This window comes from Phoenix dactylifera, chromosome 5 (assembly GCF_051530095.1).
Source record: "Phoenix dactylifera cultivar Ajwa chromosome 5, Ajwa_hap1_PhDact_Kaust_v1.1, whole genome shotgun sequence".
NCBI lineage: Eukaryota > Viridiplantae > Streptophyta > Magnoliopsida > Arecales > Arecaceae > Phoenix > Phoenix dactylifera.
Window position 1 is genome coordinate 24,261,639 of NC_143194.1, and position 18,596 is coordinate 24,280,234.

The 18,596-nt window shown below is 34.7% G+C and overlaps 1 protein-coding gene across 3 annotated transcripts; it reads right to left on the reverse strand.

Moving 5' to 3' along the window:
- Positions 1–518: 518 nt before the first annotated feature.
- On the reverse strand, positions 519–14,204 carry LOC103716017 (uncharacterized). 3 transcript variants are annotated; one of them, XM_088721938.2, is made up of 10 exons: positions 13,968–14,204; positions 11,624–11,729; positions 8,332–8,624; positions 8,005–8,110; positions 7,510–7,893; positions 7,351–7,430; positions 7,145–7,269; positions 2,234–2,488; positions 1,135–1,203; positions 561–871 (listed from the first exon to the last, which is right to left on the reverse strand). In XM_088721938.2, the coding sequence occupies exons 1-10, from the start codon at positions 14,066–14,068 to the stop codon at positions 849–851; spliced, it is 1,542 nt and encodes a 513-aa protein (XP_088578064.1). In that variant the 5' UTR covers positions 14,069–14,204; the 3' UTR covers positions 561–848. The 3 variants fall into 3 exon arrangements, with proteins under 3 accessions (XP_088578065.1, XP_088578064.1, XP_017700414.1); XM_088721939.2 differs by lacking the exon at positions 1,135–1,203 and having other exon boundaries at positions 519–871; XM_017844925.5 differs by lacking the exons at positions 561–871; positions 1,135–1,203; positions 2,234–2,488 and adding an exon at positions 3,846–3,994.
- Positions 14,205–18,596: the final 4,392 nt, after the last annotated feature.

An 18,596-nucleotide genomic window follows, 5' to 3' on the forward strand; every position in this document is an offset into this window, starting at 1 on the left:
ACCAAGATGATCTCTGATCACAAATCTACCCCCTCCACTCGTACCATCCACTGATCTACTGCCGTCGAAATTTTCTTTGAAATAGCCAAAAGGTAAAGATACCCAAGAAATAAAAGCAAACCGAGGCCTTGAAACATCATGAAAAGTACCCCAAGTATTTCTAGCCATCCTAGAAAAAAACACAACGACAGCCGCAATGGCCCTTGTCGTATGTAGTATCGCTCTATCCATCACCATCCTCGGAGACGACCTCCTTTCAGACCAGCATTCCTGTCCAACTAAATGTAGTAGGACAAGTATGCCATAAAAATTTCTGCCCCAGCAGATCTAGAACTCTGTATGAAATCTCTCAGCAAGTAAGTCAGGTCCTGCGCCGATACACGCTTACATTTCTACAGCATTATCAAATGTGCAGTTGCAGTAGCCTGAAAGTAGGGAAAAGGAGGCATGCAGCCTTGCCCCACAAGATCATAGATTAGAGAGCATAGTTTGAAATTTATTTTTGAGCAATACCAAGCTGCAAAAATCACAAGATAAAATGGATGGAGATGCCTGCCGTATTTTCTGTTGACGAATCCTAATAACCTTAAAGCCAAAATCTCTTAAACCACACAAAATTGTAATGTAGACTACGCTGACCAGACACGAGTTCAGTTGAAGAATTGTCGCTTACCTAATCAACTCATTGATCATAGATAAAATATCAGCTCTAATAAATCAACACCACAATTCCCCCTAGAAATATACATTTACATAGCTAAAGGATGAAACAGATGGGATCTATGGTTTCCAATACAGTCCTTCACTAGAGCAATAGCATGTGAAGAATATGACAAGGTTGCAGCACTTCAATCACTTTCATCTTCAGCATCTGCAAAGAAAAGCAAAATATTCTGTTCAGCTAGTCCTTCATTAAGTACGAAATAAAAACCCTCTGTGCCATAAACATGCTGTATGAAAAAACATCTTCATATTTAAAATTATCCAATATTACCATTTGACAAACTGTGTTCAATTGCTAAAACAAGATCAGTTTTTTAACAGTGTAAACTTGCAAGAAAATGGAACATGTAACTGTGAATCAGTCTATTTTCCAACATAAAAAATAATAATATGAAAGAATTAAAGATATACAAGAGTGGTAAATTCGATGAAGTTTCTGATGGAAACCCACAAGAGAATGAGCCATCAACCTGAGACATGCTGTAATACAAAAATATTTAATGTCAAACGATCACAAACAAGAATTCTGTCATTATTAATGATGGCAAAAAATAGCAGCAGAGGGAGGGGGGATGTGGTAAAGGTGGTCATGCATGACAAATTGATCGCCAGATGCTTGCTCAAGCAGCATCAGCTGAATGGATGCCAAAGAGAACTATTTATATTAGATATTCATTTCATTAATGGGCAGTGTGTTTGGAAGATTGATTGACCACCTAACTGCCTGTCTGTCTCAATCCAAGAAAACCATCAAAGGTCCATAAAGACATTATCCATCCTGGGGCTAAACATGATCTATTTGAATATTTGAATCCACAAAACTCTCAGATAAGAACTGTGAAAATATCACTATCATAAACATCTGTATTGTGTGGTATTAATGATCTTGCACGTCCATGGATATGAAGGAAACAATGAAACGTTACCTACTAGAAAAGAGTTTTTTTTTATAAAAAAAAAAGTATTAGATAATATTATAAAGCCATAATTCAACTGTCCAAAGGCCACAATTAAAAGATCTCTGATAAGAAACAATCAAACCGATCACCAAAAAGAAAAAGGCATTTACAGTGTGAACAAAGGTGAGATACAGATGCATATGATCAAAGGTAAGTCTTACATGGCAATTTGACCCAACATGAGTAGTGGCAAAACATATCAACTTAATTGGAATGAACGACAAACTCCTTAGATGAAAGAAAGGTGCACTATATTGAGGTGTAGATAATTGTGCAAATTCTAGCACTGTACCATAACCTATATGACATGGAACAGCTAGTTATTTTTCTGAAATGATCCATTGTGTTCCATCATATGAAACAAAAGAAAAAAAATCAACATCTGAGCAGATATTTCCCAGTTATTCTAATATCCCAGGCCTGCCTAGAGATCTAAACATGATATAAACATACACACGGTCACATACTGCCGCAGATGGATACCATATTGGAGGAAAATTCAAATTAATAGATACATAACTGGCTGTTATGCATGAATTTTGCAAGCATACCTTCATCAGATCCTTCGCCTGAATCGCCTCCAACATTATCACCATCATCTGAATCTTCCTCATTTTCCTCATCATCCTCATCTTCCTCACCTTCCTCATTTTCTTCATCTTCATCACTTTCGACTTCTATTTTAGGCTTTGGTCGAGGTATGTAACTGGATGTACTTCTTCGACGAGAACTTGACATTATGTTGCTCAAGTCGATGCCTTCAAGCTCTTTTGCTCTTTCTTTTCTTTTTCTAACTGCTTTAATGTCTGAGTGTAACAAATAAACATGTTATTTCTTATTAGCGCTAACTAAAGAAATTGAAACTGACCCCACAGCCCATCTGACCAAAGAAAATTTAACCAGGGATAGGTGCCAACATAAAAATAAAAATAAAAAAAATAATTATTTTTCACATCATGGGTAGTTTCTAATTTCTTCTAACATGTATAAATTCGTATAATTACATCAAGGAGAACTATGTAATTCGTTGAGAATCCAGGAAAGAACCCAATAAAGGAAATAGGCCATCTAAAATCATAACTTTATCATGATTTGCATCCATCGATCATCTCTTGTCCCAATATTAATGATATAGTTAAAGATCTCTCTCAAGATGAATCAAATCAAACCAAAATAGGTTGACTCAAGTTCCAAACCATGTTTTAACATACCAAACTATACCGTCCCATATTGAGCGTATCATACCAAGTTGGCAGCAAACCGATACTCGGTATAAAGGGCCCACCGAGTGTCAGTACCACGAACAAAACCATACCGACACTATATCAGTATGGTACTAGTATGGTACTGAAACCAAACTAGAAACCTTGAGAAAAACAAATCATATTCTAAAAAACAAAAAAAGAGAATATATAGAAATGATACTAAAACAGGAAAATGATTATCAAAATTGTTTAAACTGCTTTAATGACATAGTGGATGTTTTGTGACAAAATGTACTACATAACTTTGACAAATAATATACAAAATTGAAATTTACTGAATATGCTATTTCATGTAAGTACTTTAAATTGTGAAAGAAGAATATACGGTTGAAGACTGCAATGAGACATAATCAAGGTTGTCAAAACAGCTAGGTGATCCTAGGAAGCATTGGCCCCTCAAATGCCTAAGCAGAAAGCTGAGGTAGGGGCATCCAAGTTAAAAAATCCCTCAAACTAAAACAACTGAATAACAGCCTTGTATGAGCAAATTAACACAAATATGTCTGTATGTATGCATAAGTGTGTGTACACATGCATAATGGCTCACAAAAAACACATTAAAAAAATATTTTACTCATAAACTGTAAGATCATTGACTACTTAAACTATGCCGTTATCTTTATCTTTGGTCTACTTTATCTACTTAAGTTTTCTTCCATAATAATTATTTATTTTGAAATGATATAAAAATATCTAAAGCTTTTAAGCAACAATACATAATCTAGCACCAATTGATATATTTGGAAACAAACTATAGAAAACTGAAAATAAAACTAAAGAATGTATCACAGTCACATAGATAAAGAATACATTATACATGTCCACAAAGATGGTAGCATAATTGACAAAACACATAAAGAAAGTTACTAAATAGTAAAGCACTTCACAGCAAATATATGAAGAGATGGTTTGAAATTTAAAGTGTAATAAATTTAGATCCAAGCACCCGCCTGGTACAAAAAGCAGCATTAGGCAACTAGGCACCTGGGCAACCACCCCACCTTAAGGCTTGGAAAGCACCATACACCAACGCTGTGCAGCTGCATCCTGATTAGGTTCCCAGGCAGCACCCCGTAACAAACTTGGATATATTAGAGTGAGAAATTACACTTCTAAATTATTATAAAAATATATCAAATATTTAATGCTTTATGCAGCTGCTTATCCCATCTCATGATAAGGTTTCTATTACAACTTGTTACTACTACAATGGGCAATAACACAGTCCAGCACCTTGTAAAGATGTACCATCAGCCTTGAGTTTTATCTAGACCAATAACCAAAGATCTGTTCTTGTGAACTAAAATTTCTTCCAGAACTCATTCATGAATGCTACATCAGAGTCAAACTCTCTTTTTGAACTCCCATTCCAGACTTCTATGATCACTCTTTAAATGTAGATATATGTCACAACAAATTTCTGTATCTAAGAACGCAATCCAAGGGTATACACTGTAGGCAAAGCCTGCAATCCCTGAACGCAAATGTTGCATTATATTTATGCCTTTTGTCACTATTAGACTCTATTAGAGGATATACATGAAGGATATGATCATTTGATGTAATAGAATTGTGGGTTTTCCCTCCTGTGTGTTCCAAGTATACAAGGTCTTATCAAAAGGGAATGGAGAATTTGGAAGATTAGACTTTGCTAAAGAGAAATCTGATTGAAACTAAGTAATTTATCAAGCTGGGTTTCTTCAGAAATAATTTAGATCAGCATTCACCCCCCCCCCCCCAAATAAAAAAAAGAGAGAGAGAGAGAACATAATAAAGAAAAAAAAAAGGAATTATCAATTCTCAATATATTTTTTTTAAAAAAGAATGCACCCTAAAAATTCCAACAAAATCTCTACCCTCACATAGTGGTTATAGATGTTAGATGCTACCAGAAGTAGTCAAGTAAATATGTAGCAACTCTTACATATTTAAAGCATGGTTTTTAAATCCTTATGGGTTATGACACTTTATATACGACAGCAAACACCAAACAATTCGAAATTAATAGGTCTCGAGTTATATGACTGCATTGTTTACTGCACTATAGAGCATTAAGAATTACAGGCAGGTCATTGAGGCACTTAGCCAAGTCAAACCCACATATCAAATATCCTATCACAGTACTCTTCAACAACATAATCAACTTTGAACTCATCATCAATTTGACTTTTCCATGACAAATCTTATGGACAATTATCTCGTCATAAAATATTTTCCACCATCAGATGAATCCTCTTTACAAATAAAAGATCAGAAGAAGTTCCCAACGATCACTCATCATGAACCATGTTTTCTTTGCAATCTTCATGCTAAACATTCATTTCCTGCTGCGGAAGATAATAACTGCTTCTTTAACATTTATATTTCTGCAATCACTATCTTCTTACCCACCTGTCCCACTCTATCAAGCCATGAATCTGCGCTAAGTCATGATGTTTTTGCACTTACAGGTACTGGTGTATTCTAATAATGAGATACAACTTTAAGAATGTAGCATGGCAGAATTAGTAGATTTCTAGGGTGGGGCTCACTGTTCAGTTTGGCATTTTCAAAGAGTATGTAATTATAATCTGTAAGAGTGGAATTTGGGGGTGAAGAGGCAAGCTTGAAATTTAGAGCATATGGATCTAAGAAATAAGGTTAAATGAATAAATTGGCTATTTTGGATGAAAAATGACGGGATTGGTTTTAAAATCTTCACTAAATAAAAATAGGAATAAAACCAACAAGAAAGGATTGTTAGGCCACTGCATAAAGAAATAGATGAAGGACTATCGAAGAGATGAAGCTTAGATACCCAAAATGATGTGCGAAGATCCAGGATGAGGATGAACCGTTGCTATATTTGAGATAGCAAGCAGTTAAGGATCAACTTGTTAGAATGCTTCAGTTTTTTTTTACATTAGGTGTAAATTGAACTACAGAAATTTGATATTTTTTAATAACTTCTATCTCGAGTTTGATTTGGAATTTTAGGGGTTTCCGAGAAATTTTCAGATTTGCTGAATAATGCAGCAGTCTCAAGATCCAGCAAGTTTAAATTATGAAAGCTAAACTAATATAAATAGATATTGATTAGGGAGTGAAGGGTTACTGGTGATTAAAGTGGCTGGGTTAATTGATAGTTTGAAAGTCTAGATAGATATTTGAAAGTCATAGACAAATAAGATTAGAAGGAGAAGAAAAGACCTTAAAGAGAGAGAGCATGGAAGAAAATTTATTATTATATCACCAGGCTACCTAGCAAGGTTCGTCGTCTCGATACCGGACCCCATACCGGTACCATGCTGGTACAATGTCGGTATGCTTAATACGGGGTAGGTTCGGCGGACCGAGACTAGGCATGCCCTCATACTGAGTCTCAGTTTGGTATAGGTACATTAACGTATGCCTCGTATAAGGCGGTATGCACCGGTACGGCGAATCTTGCTATCTAGGCAACTATTGAAAATCACATGATACAGCAAAATCTATCTAGGACTTCTCATTGTCGCCATGCTGATCAACCCCCAAACCCTCAATTTAAAATATGACCTATATGAAAACGCATTTACAATACTCAGGCATATGAGATTGCACATTAAGTTGGATTTGCTGAAGCAACCACACCGGCAAAGTTTCTATAAACGACCTGTTCAAGAAAATTCTTATTTGCAGTTGACATAGATTATACACCTCTTGGCGGAACTTTTTAATAGACATAATCAGTAAATCATATCCCATCAAACATATAGATTATAACAGATTACAAAAATATGCATATTTAGATTGTAACAATATGTATATATATGTTTAATAAGATCCTGAGTGATTATGTAAGTCTCTTTATAAATACATATCTGGTCAGCATAAAATTATTTGAATATGAAGTTTGCAGAATTAAAATCAAAAATTAGGTGGCAAATTTAAATTTTCTAGCAAAAGATTCCAAAGTCTAAAAATCATCACCAAGGAAATCAATGTATTTTTTCCCGTACTCTAAAAGTCAATTTGTATTTAGGCACTGATTCCTGCTATGTTTGTATGATGTGTCTTTACTATCACTCAACTTATTTCAAAATGTTCCCAAGGTAGTGCAATAAACTATTCAAACAACAAAATAAAACAGATGCTAAAATCAACATAAACATAGCATGAGCAATATCAAGATCTGCATATGCCTAAATGTAGCAGTCACAATCAGTAATAAACATTCACCTTTTTCGGAAGGATTAGTTGATAGCCCTTCCTTTGAAAGAATCTCCTCCAGCTCTTTTATTAAGAAGGCTTCACGTTTGCTTTCAGGAGCCTGTTTGGCCCTCCTATAAACTGTTGGAGGAATGCTATTTCAAAAAATATATAAAGTTAATTATACTTGTTCGTGCATAACAAATAGAATAGCTGGTCAGAGTAGTGCAAATTACCTCATCCCGCAGGATTTGATTATTGATTTGAGGTGCTCTACTCGTTTTCCATACACTTGAGCTGGCTTCTCTTGTTTCTTCTGCATTTTGAAAAAATGAACATAATAAGTTACCTATTAAACCATAATTTTCTTGAAGAAATAATATGAATGGTAAAACCTTGACTTCCTCTTCAGCAGATGAATGAGAATCGCCATCCTCAGAGCTGTTTGCACCCTCATCTTCAGAACTCTTGTCTAAGTCTGCTTCCACAGGCTTTCTCTCCTTAGAACTGGGTGATTTATTATCTTCCGTAGATTTTTTCTGCCTTTTCGGATTTTTTGAGGTAGCTTTAATTTTTTCAACTGTCCTCTTTTTTGGTCTTATTTCTTCATCAACTTCATAATCCTCGCTGAGGATATTGTTGCCATCTGACGAATCTGATTTCCTGTGGGCTTTTTTAGAGACTTTGCTCAGCTTTCTCTCATCCACATTTGGAGAAGCTTTCTTAGGTTTCTTCTTAACCCCATTTGCAGGTTTAAGAATTTCAGGTGATTGCAGGACCTGATTTAAAAAGATCGAAAAACAACCATGTTTTATCTGATTCCAGAAATAGTCAGCCTGATAGCAAAAATGCTTTTGTAGTTAACTAGTTACATTAAATGTAAGCCTTACCATATCTAGTTCTTTGCTGATAAAACTTTTGTAAGCATCCAAAGTTTTCTTTGCAAGTTTAAGATCTTCCTCCAGCAATCGACGAACTTGTTGTAAAGTAATATGCCTGAGTTTTGTGATATTAAAAAAAAAATCATGTGCTTGAAAGCCATAAAGAGATTTACAAACAGACGGCATGATGTTTTCCATCAATATCTGAGAAAACACACGGTTGAATGTAACGCAAGCCAATAGTTAATAGTTGGCTGACATACGGGACAATCTTGCTTGCAATTATTGTGAATTTAGAGGTGAAAATATATTAACATGTTGAATAAGTGAACATACTCAGAATTAGCTCTAAAATAGGAAGCCTTCTTTTTTATTGCCTCCTTGATTGTGTCTTCATTTAAATCACTGTCACGTTGGCTATTTTCAGTCTCACGATCAGTTGATTTCTTTCCAAACAAAGCAGATCCTTCTGTTTCTTCAGCAGGGCTGGAACTGTTATTTTTTTGTTCTATTGTTGACTGAAGATCTTCAGGTTGACCTGACTTCTCTTCTTTCACTGTTTGAGCAAGTTCTGTTCTGACTTTCCCCGAGCTTTTGGATGCATCCTCATCATCAGCACCATAAAAGTGCTGCTTGCAATGAGCATTAAAAATTATCAATGTGCTAAGTTTCCAGGTTAGGAAAAATACCTAAAGGAAATCAACAAAACATAGTTCATCTGAAGCTACAAAAACAAGCAGTACAAAAATCCAGTCAATTTCAACATGGTACACTAAAGCTAAAGCAGCAAAAGGGCAAAGTGGCTTCTGTGGCATGTCTTGGTGGCAAAGCCACAAAAATCTTGGTTGCCAAAGTTGGGAGGTGTGTGAGTGGGTGCAGGTGCGGGTGTGGGTGTAGGTGTGGGGAAGTGGATATTTTAGATACATTTTCAGTAAGGAACTACTTAGAAAATAAGAGTTGATTCCAGATTCAGGGAAAATTCCAAAGCAGATTCTGGCAAAAAAGCACACCACAAAGAAGAGAAAGGGAACGACAAAAGTACACAATCTTAATAAATAAATTGAGAAGATTTACATTCTTAGTTATTATTCAACATGGTAATTAATGCTAACATTATAGCCCTGATCATAGGAGTAGAAAGTCACAATTTGCATGCAAAACGAACAACGATAAGTTCTAGCCAAGGAGAAAAGTCAATAACAAATGACTCTATTATCAGATTATAGAACAGAAGGTAGAAAGATTGCAGGGTGAATGTGTCCCATTTTATAATGCATTAATTCTTTAAAAAAAAGTTGAACAAGATTACAAGCTATCCTATTAGTTTGACATAAGTAATGGGTTTGCATATAAATATGATTAAGGAACACCATCTGGTTGAAACTAGCACTTGACATAGCTAAGTAATAAGCTTAAAGCATGGTCTAAATTTTTTTGGAAAATTAATTATGGTGAAACTTCCTCAATAGACTTCAATAAATTGCTAAAAATCACACGATAGTGCGACACATCTCTTAAAAAATTGAAGTTCATACTTGGTCCTATAATCGACAAGGCATGATGAAGCACTCACTATCAAGGAATAGTCAATGGTGAAAACTACGGGCCTAATGACAATCAAGGCATAGTGTGACTGATACTTTCAAACCCAATCAACTAGTCCAAGTTGACTCGTCCGACCTGTCAATTGTTAGTTATTATAAATTTGATCCAATTAAAGTCCAGATTTACACTGACCTATGTATTTTGACCATTTGAATCATCCAAATCATGGCTCTTCAACCTGGCCAAATCAGAAAGGGAAAAAAACACTGTTATAAACCCGACGGAATCCTATTTGGCTCTCTCCTCTCTCATGCCTTACCTTCCCAGGGTGTTTTTGTTATCCAAGGAAGCCATAGCTATATTTGGAAAGAAAGAAATAGGAGCTTGCTCTTCTTCTTCACCTTCTTTGAATCTAGGAGGAGCAGGATACCAACCAAATCTGCAAGAAAAGGGTAAGCCCAGCCAAATCCGCAAAGGAAGAGATGCCCCATTGCCATATTAGGGGAGCACGTGGGCATTGTTCACCAGATCTCTTGTCATCAAATCTGCAAAGGAAAGGCAATGTTGACCAGATTTGAGAGGAGGGGCCTACGAGACACTTTTCCACTTCTTTCTCTTCTCCCTCTTCTTCGTCGCCTCTACTTGTTCACTGAGATGATGGGACAAGGCAACCCAAATAAAATCAGAATCACCTGATCCAATCTAATCCAACCAACAAAAGACAATGTAGTCTGACCAACAATACAAGTAATGACCTTCCATGGTTCCAACACATAAGTCTCCTCACAGAGTATCCCATCATATGACCTAATACTACTGATGTTTTAGAGGCCTATATATCAAACTGGCAACTCTTTCTCGTCATACCTAATGATAAGCTCCTAAACAAACTTGGTTCTCATTCATCAATCCCGATCAATGTGCTCTGAACCTTGACTTCTAAACCAAATATAAATACATATTCAAAACAGAATAGTGAGAAGAGAATTTTTTTTAAGTTCAGAAGAGTGACATTCCATACAAAGCTATCATCCATCAAAATAGAACTATGCGATCCCTTATGCCTGCCTACCCATCTTAAACTTCTCAGCATTTACTTTCTCCCATAAGACAAAGCTTTATTCATATTTTCTTCATGTTATCCAATAGATTGCTAGATCTAAAATCCTTTAGAATCATTACATCACTCCAAAATAAAAATTAAATCTGTATCCCTTATAGGTTTTCATTAAAGTTCAAAAGACTTTCTGGAAAACCCCCTACTAATATTGTTCTTGTATATTTGACAAAAAAAGCAAGGGGAATCCATCAAGATCGAGGGCATCTTTCTTCCAAGCATAAATTGCATCTTGAACCTCTTCTTCCAAGTCACTGTGCTTTGATCTTCTTTTCTTTTTTCATGAAAAGACTCTTGTGAAGCATTTAGTTGTAAATCACTTCGCTTTCTAAAAAACAGAATCCAATCCAATCTCTTTATTTAGATTTTAGACAAGTTCTTGTTCTACAAACTATTGTTATACGAAAGAACTTAGTATTCTTTGATTCGACTAGTAAATTGCATTGTGCCTACACATGTGGAGGTTGCAAAATAAATTTCTGAAATAGATGGGTTGTATGGAACACGGAATGATGAGAAAAAATGAAATCCAATAGCAAGTTCAACAGTAAATAAAATTGATGTGTCAAAATAAATATATTAAAAGGGAGATTGCTAAGCATTGATTTGATATTGAGTGAAGAAAACTAATAATAAGATAGTTTAAAAAAAGAGCCAAGAGTTGGTTGCTATACGAGTACAACTTTAACATAGTTCAACTTTAAAAATTACTATAGATTCGCTTTGTAGGAGTTGGTTGCTACACGAGTACTGATAAAAGTTAAATGATCGCATATAAAGCAATTGTTTAACAAATACAGAAACAACAAGCAAGCCATCTTAGAAGTCACTAAACAGAGCCAAGAGAGAAATCCAATCATATAAAGTAACAATGGAAGCAAACTAATGAATGTACCCCAATACAAGAAGAGCTGATTGAAACCCTACTGTATGGTTAAGTCGAGGTTTTTTGAGTGATGGCAGTACCTCTTCCAAACATTGTTTTATAAACCTCTTATGGACATCCAGTGATAATGTCTTCATCCTTAAATCCTTCTCCAGTGCTCGTCTAACACCTTCAAGAGTCAAGGAGCTACAACAAGAAAAGTATTACAAACCTTACAGCCTCTATACACTGTGTGTTAAACATCTACGTGTACACCATAAGGTAAGGAAAAAAACAGTGAACTTCATGATCAATTTGAGCTGCAAATATGAGTGTATGGAGTATGTGGAATTCCAAAGAATAGATTGACATATAAACCAAATAATTCAAGGATATTAATATTAATAAGAAAAACATGTAGGTGATTGCCTATTAACAACAGAAATAGAAATAATAGCAACAGTGGCATCAGAGATTAAAACTATTTTTTTTTTATTTTGTTGTAAGCCCACTGTATTGGTAAAACAATCTTTGTAAAGTAAATATCTGTGTAAATAACTATTCCCTCACTGTCAAGCCCCGCTCAATGTAATCCATCAAGGACTTGCGGATAATATTACAGACCATTAAAATCGAGAATCAAATAGTTCAGGAACACCATATTGGAGACACAAGGCATGACCAATGTGACATAAAACAGCCAACCATATGGATAATTGTTGGATTGCTGAAAATTACAGATACAGACGATCTAAACTTCAGTTAATCTGAAAATTTGTAGTCAAATAATTCTTGAAGTTTTCCCTAGAATGGTATCAAAGATGATGCTAACAGCATGAAGATTCATCAATAAAATAAACTAATAACAATGCACCTAATAATAGACATCTTAATCAGTCACATCTACCACTGTGGCAACCTGGCCCCCACTCTTAACAAATTTAGTCTTCAAGTGGCACATTATCATTAGAATTTGAACATGACTTGTCATGATTCTCTTCAGACAATGGAAGTGAAATCCAGAGTCATAACCCTTAGCTTTGGCAGCTATTACTCAATGAGTCAACAAATCTCTGGCTATCTTCTCCTACCACCATCCTGCCCCTAACCTTATAACTCAAGAGGAACTTGTTTTCCTGCAGAATTGCTTCTCAGTAAATTGACCATCAAACTTTTACATGCAGATCCCTATGCTTTTAAAATAATTAAGCTATTTTGATGACTCCTCTAATGCAACAGTTGTTTTCATGTACTGATTCCTCATGAATTTTTCCTAATAAAGTAATCAACCTTCTGTTGTTGCATGCTAAATTTCACCTCCATGATGCCTTGAGATTGAACCATATATGTTTCTAATTCTGTATCACTATTTCCTGCTTCCTCCTAAAATTCGAAGATACCTTGCTGTATTCACCTAGTTGACTTACGCCATGGAATGCTGCATTCATCCTCCTGCTAATGCACACTTCAAGACTCCTGCAAAAGTATTCCAATCCTATAGCATTTCCTTCCATAAGAAAACCTCTTTTATCTCTCGTTGACTTCAAGACTCTTAAAATATGAAATAAATCCCCTTGTTATCAGGATGTACGTTGACCTTTTTTTTAAAAAAAAAGGAGATATTTTGTTTTTTGTGAAATTCAGAAAATTGACTAGAATTCGTTCATTTTAAGACCTTTTAGAAGAGAACAATTCTTTTTTAACAAATGAACTTGAGGATTGCATTAAAAAACAAGCCTAACAATATGGCATTGTCCAACCCAGTAAAACTTATAAAGAAAGTAATCCTTTTTGAGCCTAATAAACTAAGCTGAATCTGTCAGAACTCAAGGACAATGACCGCAGCTTAAAGACCTTAAGATCAATATTTCCGCTGCACAATTCAATTTGTTTTGTCGAATATTTATCAGTTGCAACTGTTTCTGATGGTAATTACATTCCATCTAACAGCGGTAGTAAATAAATTCCTTCCCTAATTCTTATGCAGAGAAAGATTTGTATAAATATTTAAATAAAAGAAACGGCAAAAAAAAACATAAATCTCAACAATAAGCTGACATAGCACAAAAGAACAAACCTACTATCGCCAACTTCCTTGGCATTATTCATCTCACATAGTAAACCCGGAAATTTCCAAAGTGGCACCAGGCAGACCCTCTCAGCCAATCAATACATCCTACCCACAAGATACCGGAAAAAAACCCTAAATCCTTAAGATACATACCAAAAATTGCAAGAAAACCCCGATCTTTCCTCGTCTTCCCCTCTTGTGGAGTGCGAATTAGACCCCAATCCTTCTCCACCATAAAAAAAAACCCAAAAAATAGATAAAATGAAGATCTCCTAAACCCTTGCTATTCTCCAAAAACCCTAAAAGAGAGATGATAAAAATAGCCCGAAGAAAAGAAGAGGGGGAAGAAAGTAAGGAAGGGTTTGGATACTCACTCGGCCTGCTCCTTGAAATCCCTCACGCGAGCGCGCATCGCCCGCGATATCTCCGCCTCCACCTCCTCCTTCGTCTTCTTCGCTTCCTCCTCTCCCTCCATCGCTTCCCTCTCGCTCCTGACAGCGGCTGAAGCCTGGAGAGTGGAGATCGTGGGGCTAAAAAGAGAACGAAGAGGTGCAGTGGACTACAGAAGGTGGTCGTGGGTCGTACAACTTGTGAGATGTGAAAGCGCGGCTGAATTGGACCAGACCCGTTCCCAGGTTCAAAACGCGGATAGGTTCGGTCGCTTACAAGCTCCATTGGGTCGGGTTGTGGAGCCAGTTAACCTAGTCCGAAGAGCATGGATCCTCCGTGGCACTGATTACACCCTATAATGCAATATAGTGCTTGATGGCCACCATCAAGAGATCGATGGTTATCAAATGAAACAACCTTACATGCTATATATAGCTGCATCATTGCTGATGGGTGATGGCTACTCATCACTTGATGGCTGCCCATCTCTTAATAGCGTCCATCAAGTACTGCACAGCACTCTGCAGTGTAATCCGCACACTTAAAAGAATTTTGGTCTAGTCCAAATTCAAGTTTTAGCTTCTTGGTGCAGTGCGAATTGAGTAAGATCTAGGTCTTAGTTTTTTCTAAAGATGGTTCAGATAAGGTATGATTTTTACCTTACAATTTTGGATCCTTCAAAGGTAATATATTATGCGCCGTAAAATTTATATAAAGTAGAAAGAAAAATGCATGTGCTCGTGCATGAAGGAAGAAATATTATCAAAAATTATAATTTATTGTAATCCATGTCATCAAATTGGTTAATATTTAAAGCATTTGCATATAGTGACTACATAATAGTTTTATTGCCACCATATGGAACATAAAAAGAAAAATTTAATGACAAGTACCTTGTTAATAATAAAATCATAATTTTGTATTTCCGTATACTTTAGTTCTATGGTAACTATATGAGACATGAGATAAACCCCTCCATGATTTATCGGCTATATTAAGATTCAAATTTCCATTTCCATATTAAGATCCTTATTCTGATTAATATTCATTGGCCACAACACTATTCTTTAATCACTATTTTGAATTGCATAAAATGAAAATTTGATAATAGGTTGCTCAATGATTTATTTCATCATAATAAGGATCGAATTTTATACTATATGAAGTACTAAAAAATCAAAATTTAATAAGTTCATTAAAAGTTCATTTCTTATATTATAGTTCACATTTCCATATAGTAACCACAAGATTATTATTTGGTCACCATGTGAAACATGGAATATTCAATTTAACTAATAAAATTTAATAAGTTTCTCAAAAGTTCATTTCTTATATTATAATTTACATTTCCATATAGTAACCACAAAATTATTATATGGTCACTATATGAAACATGGAATATTCAATTTAAGGATAAGTGAAAATTTTCTGATAGTAACCACAAAATAATTCTATAATCAATGTACAAAAAATGGAAAATGAAACTTAACGATGAGAACCTTTAATTATAACAGCAATAAATTTTGTATTTCAATATAGTGATCACAAAACCTATTTTTTTATAGTATGTCCTTCTGTGGCTAATTAATTTCCAAATTTTACAATTCTGCACAATGGCCATAGGGCCATTCTATGCTCATTGAATTAGGCAGAAAAGTAAAAGTTAATGAGATCCTCTATAGTTCGTACTATATTAAAACCAAAATTTGTATTTCTACACAACAACAACATAATCTCTTCATGATCCCTATATAAAACATGAAAAATATCCTTTTTAAATACACAGTTTGATTTTTATGGTTACATCCTTAATACAACGATTTTGTGTTGGCTTGTAAAATTTCTTGTAGGCTAAAGGCAAAAAGAAAGAAAAAAAAGAAGAAACTTTTAAAATATTTTACTATTTTGAGTTTTATCAAGATTGTTTAATCAAAGTACCATATAGGAACTATCAATGACGAGCTCTAAAAAAGGTTTACAAATATTATAAGATTATATACACTGAATTTTTATGATAAAATTATGATAATTATATGGTAATCACTCTCTTTCTCTTTCCCGCTCTTATATGTGGAATTGAAGACTATCGAGATCAACATAATTATTAATATTTGCTACCAGAGTCTTATGGCTTTTAGCCTCAAAATCTAACTAGACAGACTCAAAACAACTACCCATCCCTTGGTAGAACTTATCGGTTAGTATCACAGTATTTGGCATGCAAGATGCATATAAAGCTTTAATTTAATATATAATTAGTTTAAGATTGATGCACAATCATAGGTTGGAACTCTTGCATGTTGTGCAAGGTTGGATATCAGCCAAGGCTTATATTAGAGCAGTATCCTTTTCTCAACACCTAATACAATCAAAATCAGCTTATTTGTGGTGTAAAATTCTAAAATTTTTACACTAAACCTTAACCTAGAATGTTCCATCAGCCTCCACACTTTGCACATTGCTAATGCAAGGTAATCTTGATTTTCGCCCAAATATGTTAATTTTCTAAAAGAGTGATAGCATGAAATTCATATGGCCTCTTTCCAACAAAAAAAGAAATTCATTTGACCCTTATACTTGATATATGTGGAGTTTGTAGCAATTCTGTGCCCTAAATAGACTAAAACCTCATTACATGGTGTAAACTACAATGCATGGCACAAAAAAGATGATTTCCTAGCAATGAGATCTTTTAGGTATGAAAATTCATATAGCTTCTGCATTGTCATCAATGTTATAGATGAAATATGGACAAAGATTCTACCTATAAGTAAAAAATTTGATTTGATAGTAAAGATGCAGTGCAATGCATGGATTAGTATTATACAAGCATGGATCAACTAGCTCAACTATGGGTGTTAAGTGTTAAGAACGTTCAAAAATTATAACAACTATTATTCCATGAGGGCAATGGATGTTAGCTTTTAAGAGCAATTAGCATTTGATAGACAGTCACAATCTCAAAATAAATAAAATAATTAATCAAATTAATCATGACTTATTCATCATATCTAATTAATTATAATTAATAATTGCAGTCATTAGTCTTGATTGACCAACTAACCATAATCAATTAAACCAATGATATTTTTTAAGAGGAATATAAATTAATCAGAACTCCCTTCATTGTCTTAATCATTATTTTTAAAAACAAAAACTTAGCAAAAAAATAACTATTATTGTATGGGTCTTAAAACTATCACCAATTTTTAACGAATTATTGAAAATTATCTACGCTTGTCTCTAAAATTAATTAATTATCCTACTGCGATGTAAATGAGAAGAATATTAGGATCTACTAAGATTTCCAATGCCATTTGGTAAAAAAAATAAGGCACTGCATGCAAGAAATGACTACTATGGAAAGCATGAGTGGGATAGAAATTGAGGACGGAGTATAAATAGAGGAAAAAAATAAGTGTAAGAAACGACAACTATGGAAAGTAAGTGTCGAGTATAAATAGAGGTGGGGTCACCTATCCTTCCTCCAACCCCATGAGTTTATTTTATACAAGTAGAAATAAACCATGAAAATAACTTGAGTTTTCATATCGATCTCATCCATCCTTTCTCTCTTTCTCTCCATCCATTTCATTCAGATCTACCCTACTGCCTCTTGTATTAATACTGCCATCGATGGAATCTCTAATTGAGTCAATACCCATGTTATTGCTATCAATTGAATTTCGCTGACCATGCTACTATCAACATAGATCTACCACATTCCTCTTCTATTTCTATCCTTTATTCTAATTAAATTATATTATATTAGGACTTATAACCATCATTGATCGGACCTCCAATTGAAAATAATTAGTTGTGCCACCACTACCAAATGAACTTAGTTGACCACGGTGTCATTGAACCTTATGCGATCTTCTTCATCTGGCCAGGTCACTGTCTCAAATTGGCTGTACTACTATTATCACATCGGATTGGACTCTTTTAATCTTGCAACAATCCTTTGCTCTCTCCATTCTTCTTCTCGGTAAGGGCAAAGTTTGCACTGCCAACATATACTTTAGTTTTGACAGTAATCAGATTTGGTCTCAATTTGAACTTAATCCATGGTCATTCAGCGGTGAGCAGAAGTAAGGTTATTAGATACCGTAGGAAAGCCCGGACAGAACACCCCCATGCTAGTAGCAACCAATGTCCTTGGTTTCCCCAACAACCATAATCTCCTCTTGGATCCAAGATGGGATCTTAACTGATAAATCTCACAAGATAGTATTCTTGGTGCAAGCAAAGGCCTTACACTTGGTAAGTCACTACATAAACCCAATCATAATAGAATAGTTGATCAATGTAATAGAATTATAGTTACATCAAGTGGGTATGTTTGATAATGGATTTATAGATTGCATTCATGATGCATGTACAAAGCATATTTAAGGATTTAGAAAACCTTTTTTAAACTAAATAATTTTCATCTAGATTACCTTTTTAAGAAAAACCCCTTATTACTTATACTTGCCCTTTAATTTTTTCCTTTCTTTTTCTTTTTGGTAATCATGTTTTCCTTAATATTGAAATTCAATACCTAACCTCTGGCCTTGTAAGGACAATTGACCTCATATCAATTCATATTTTGAAATAGAATTTGATTTATA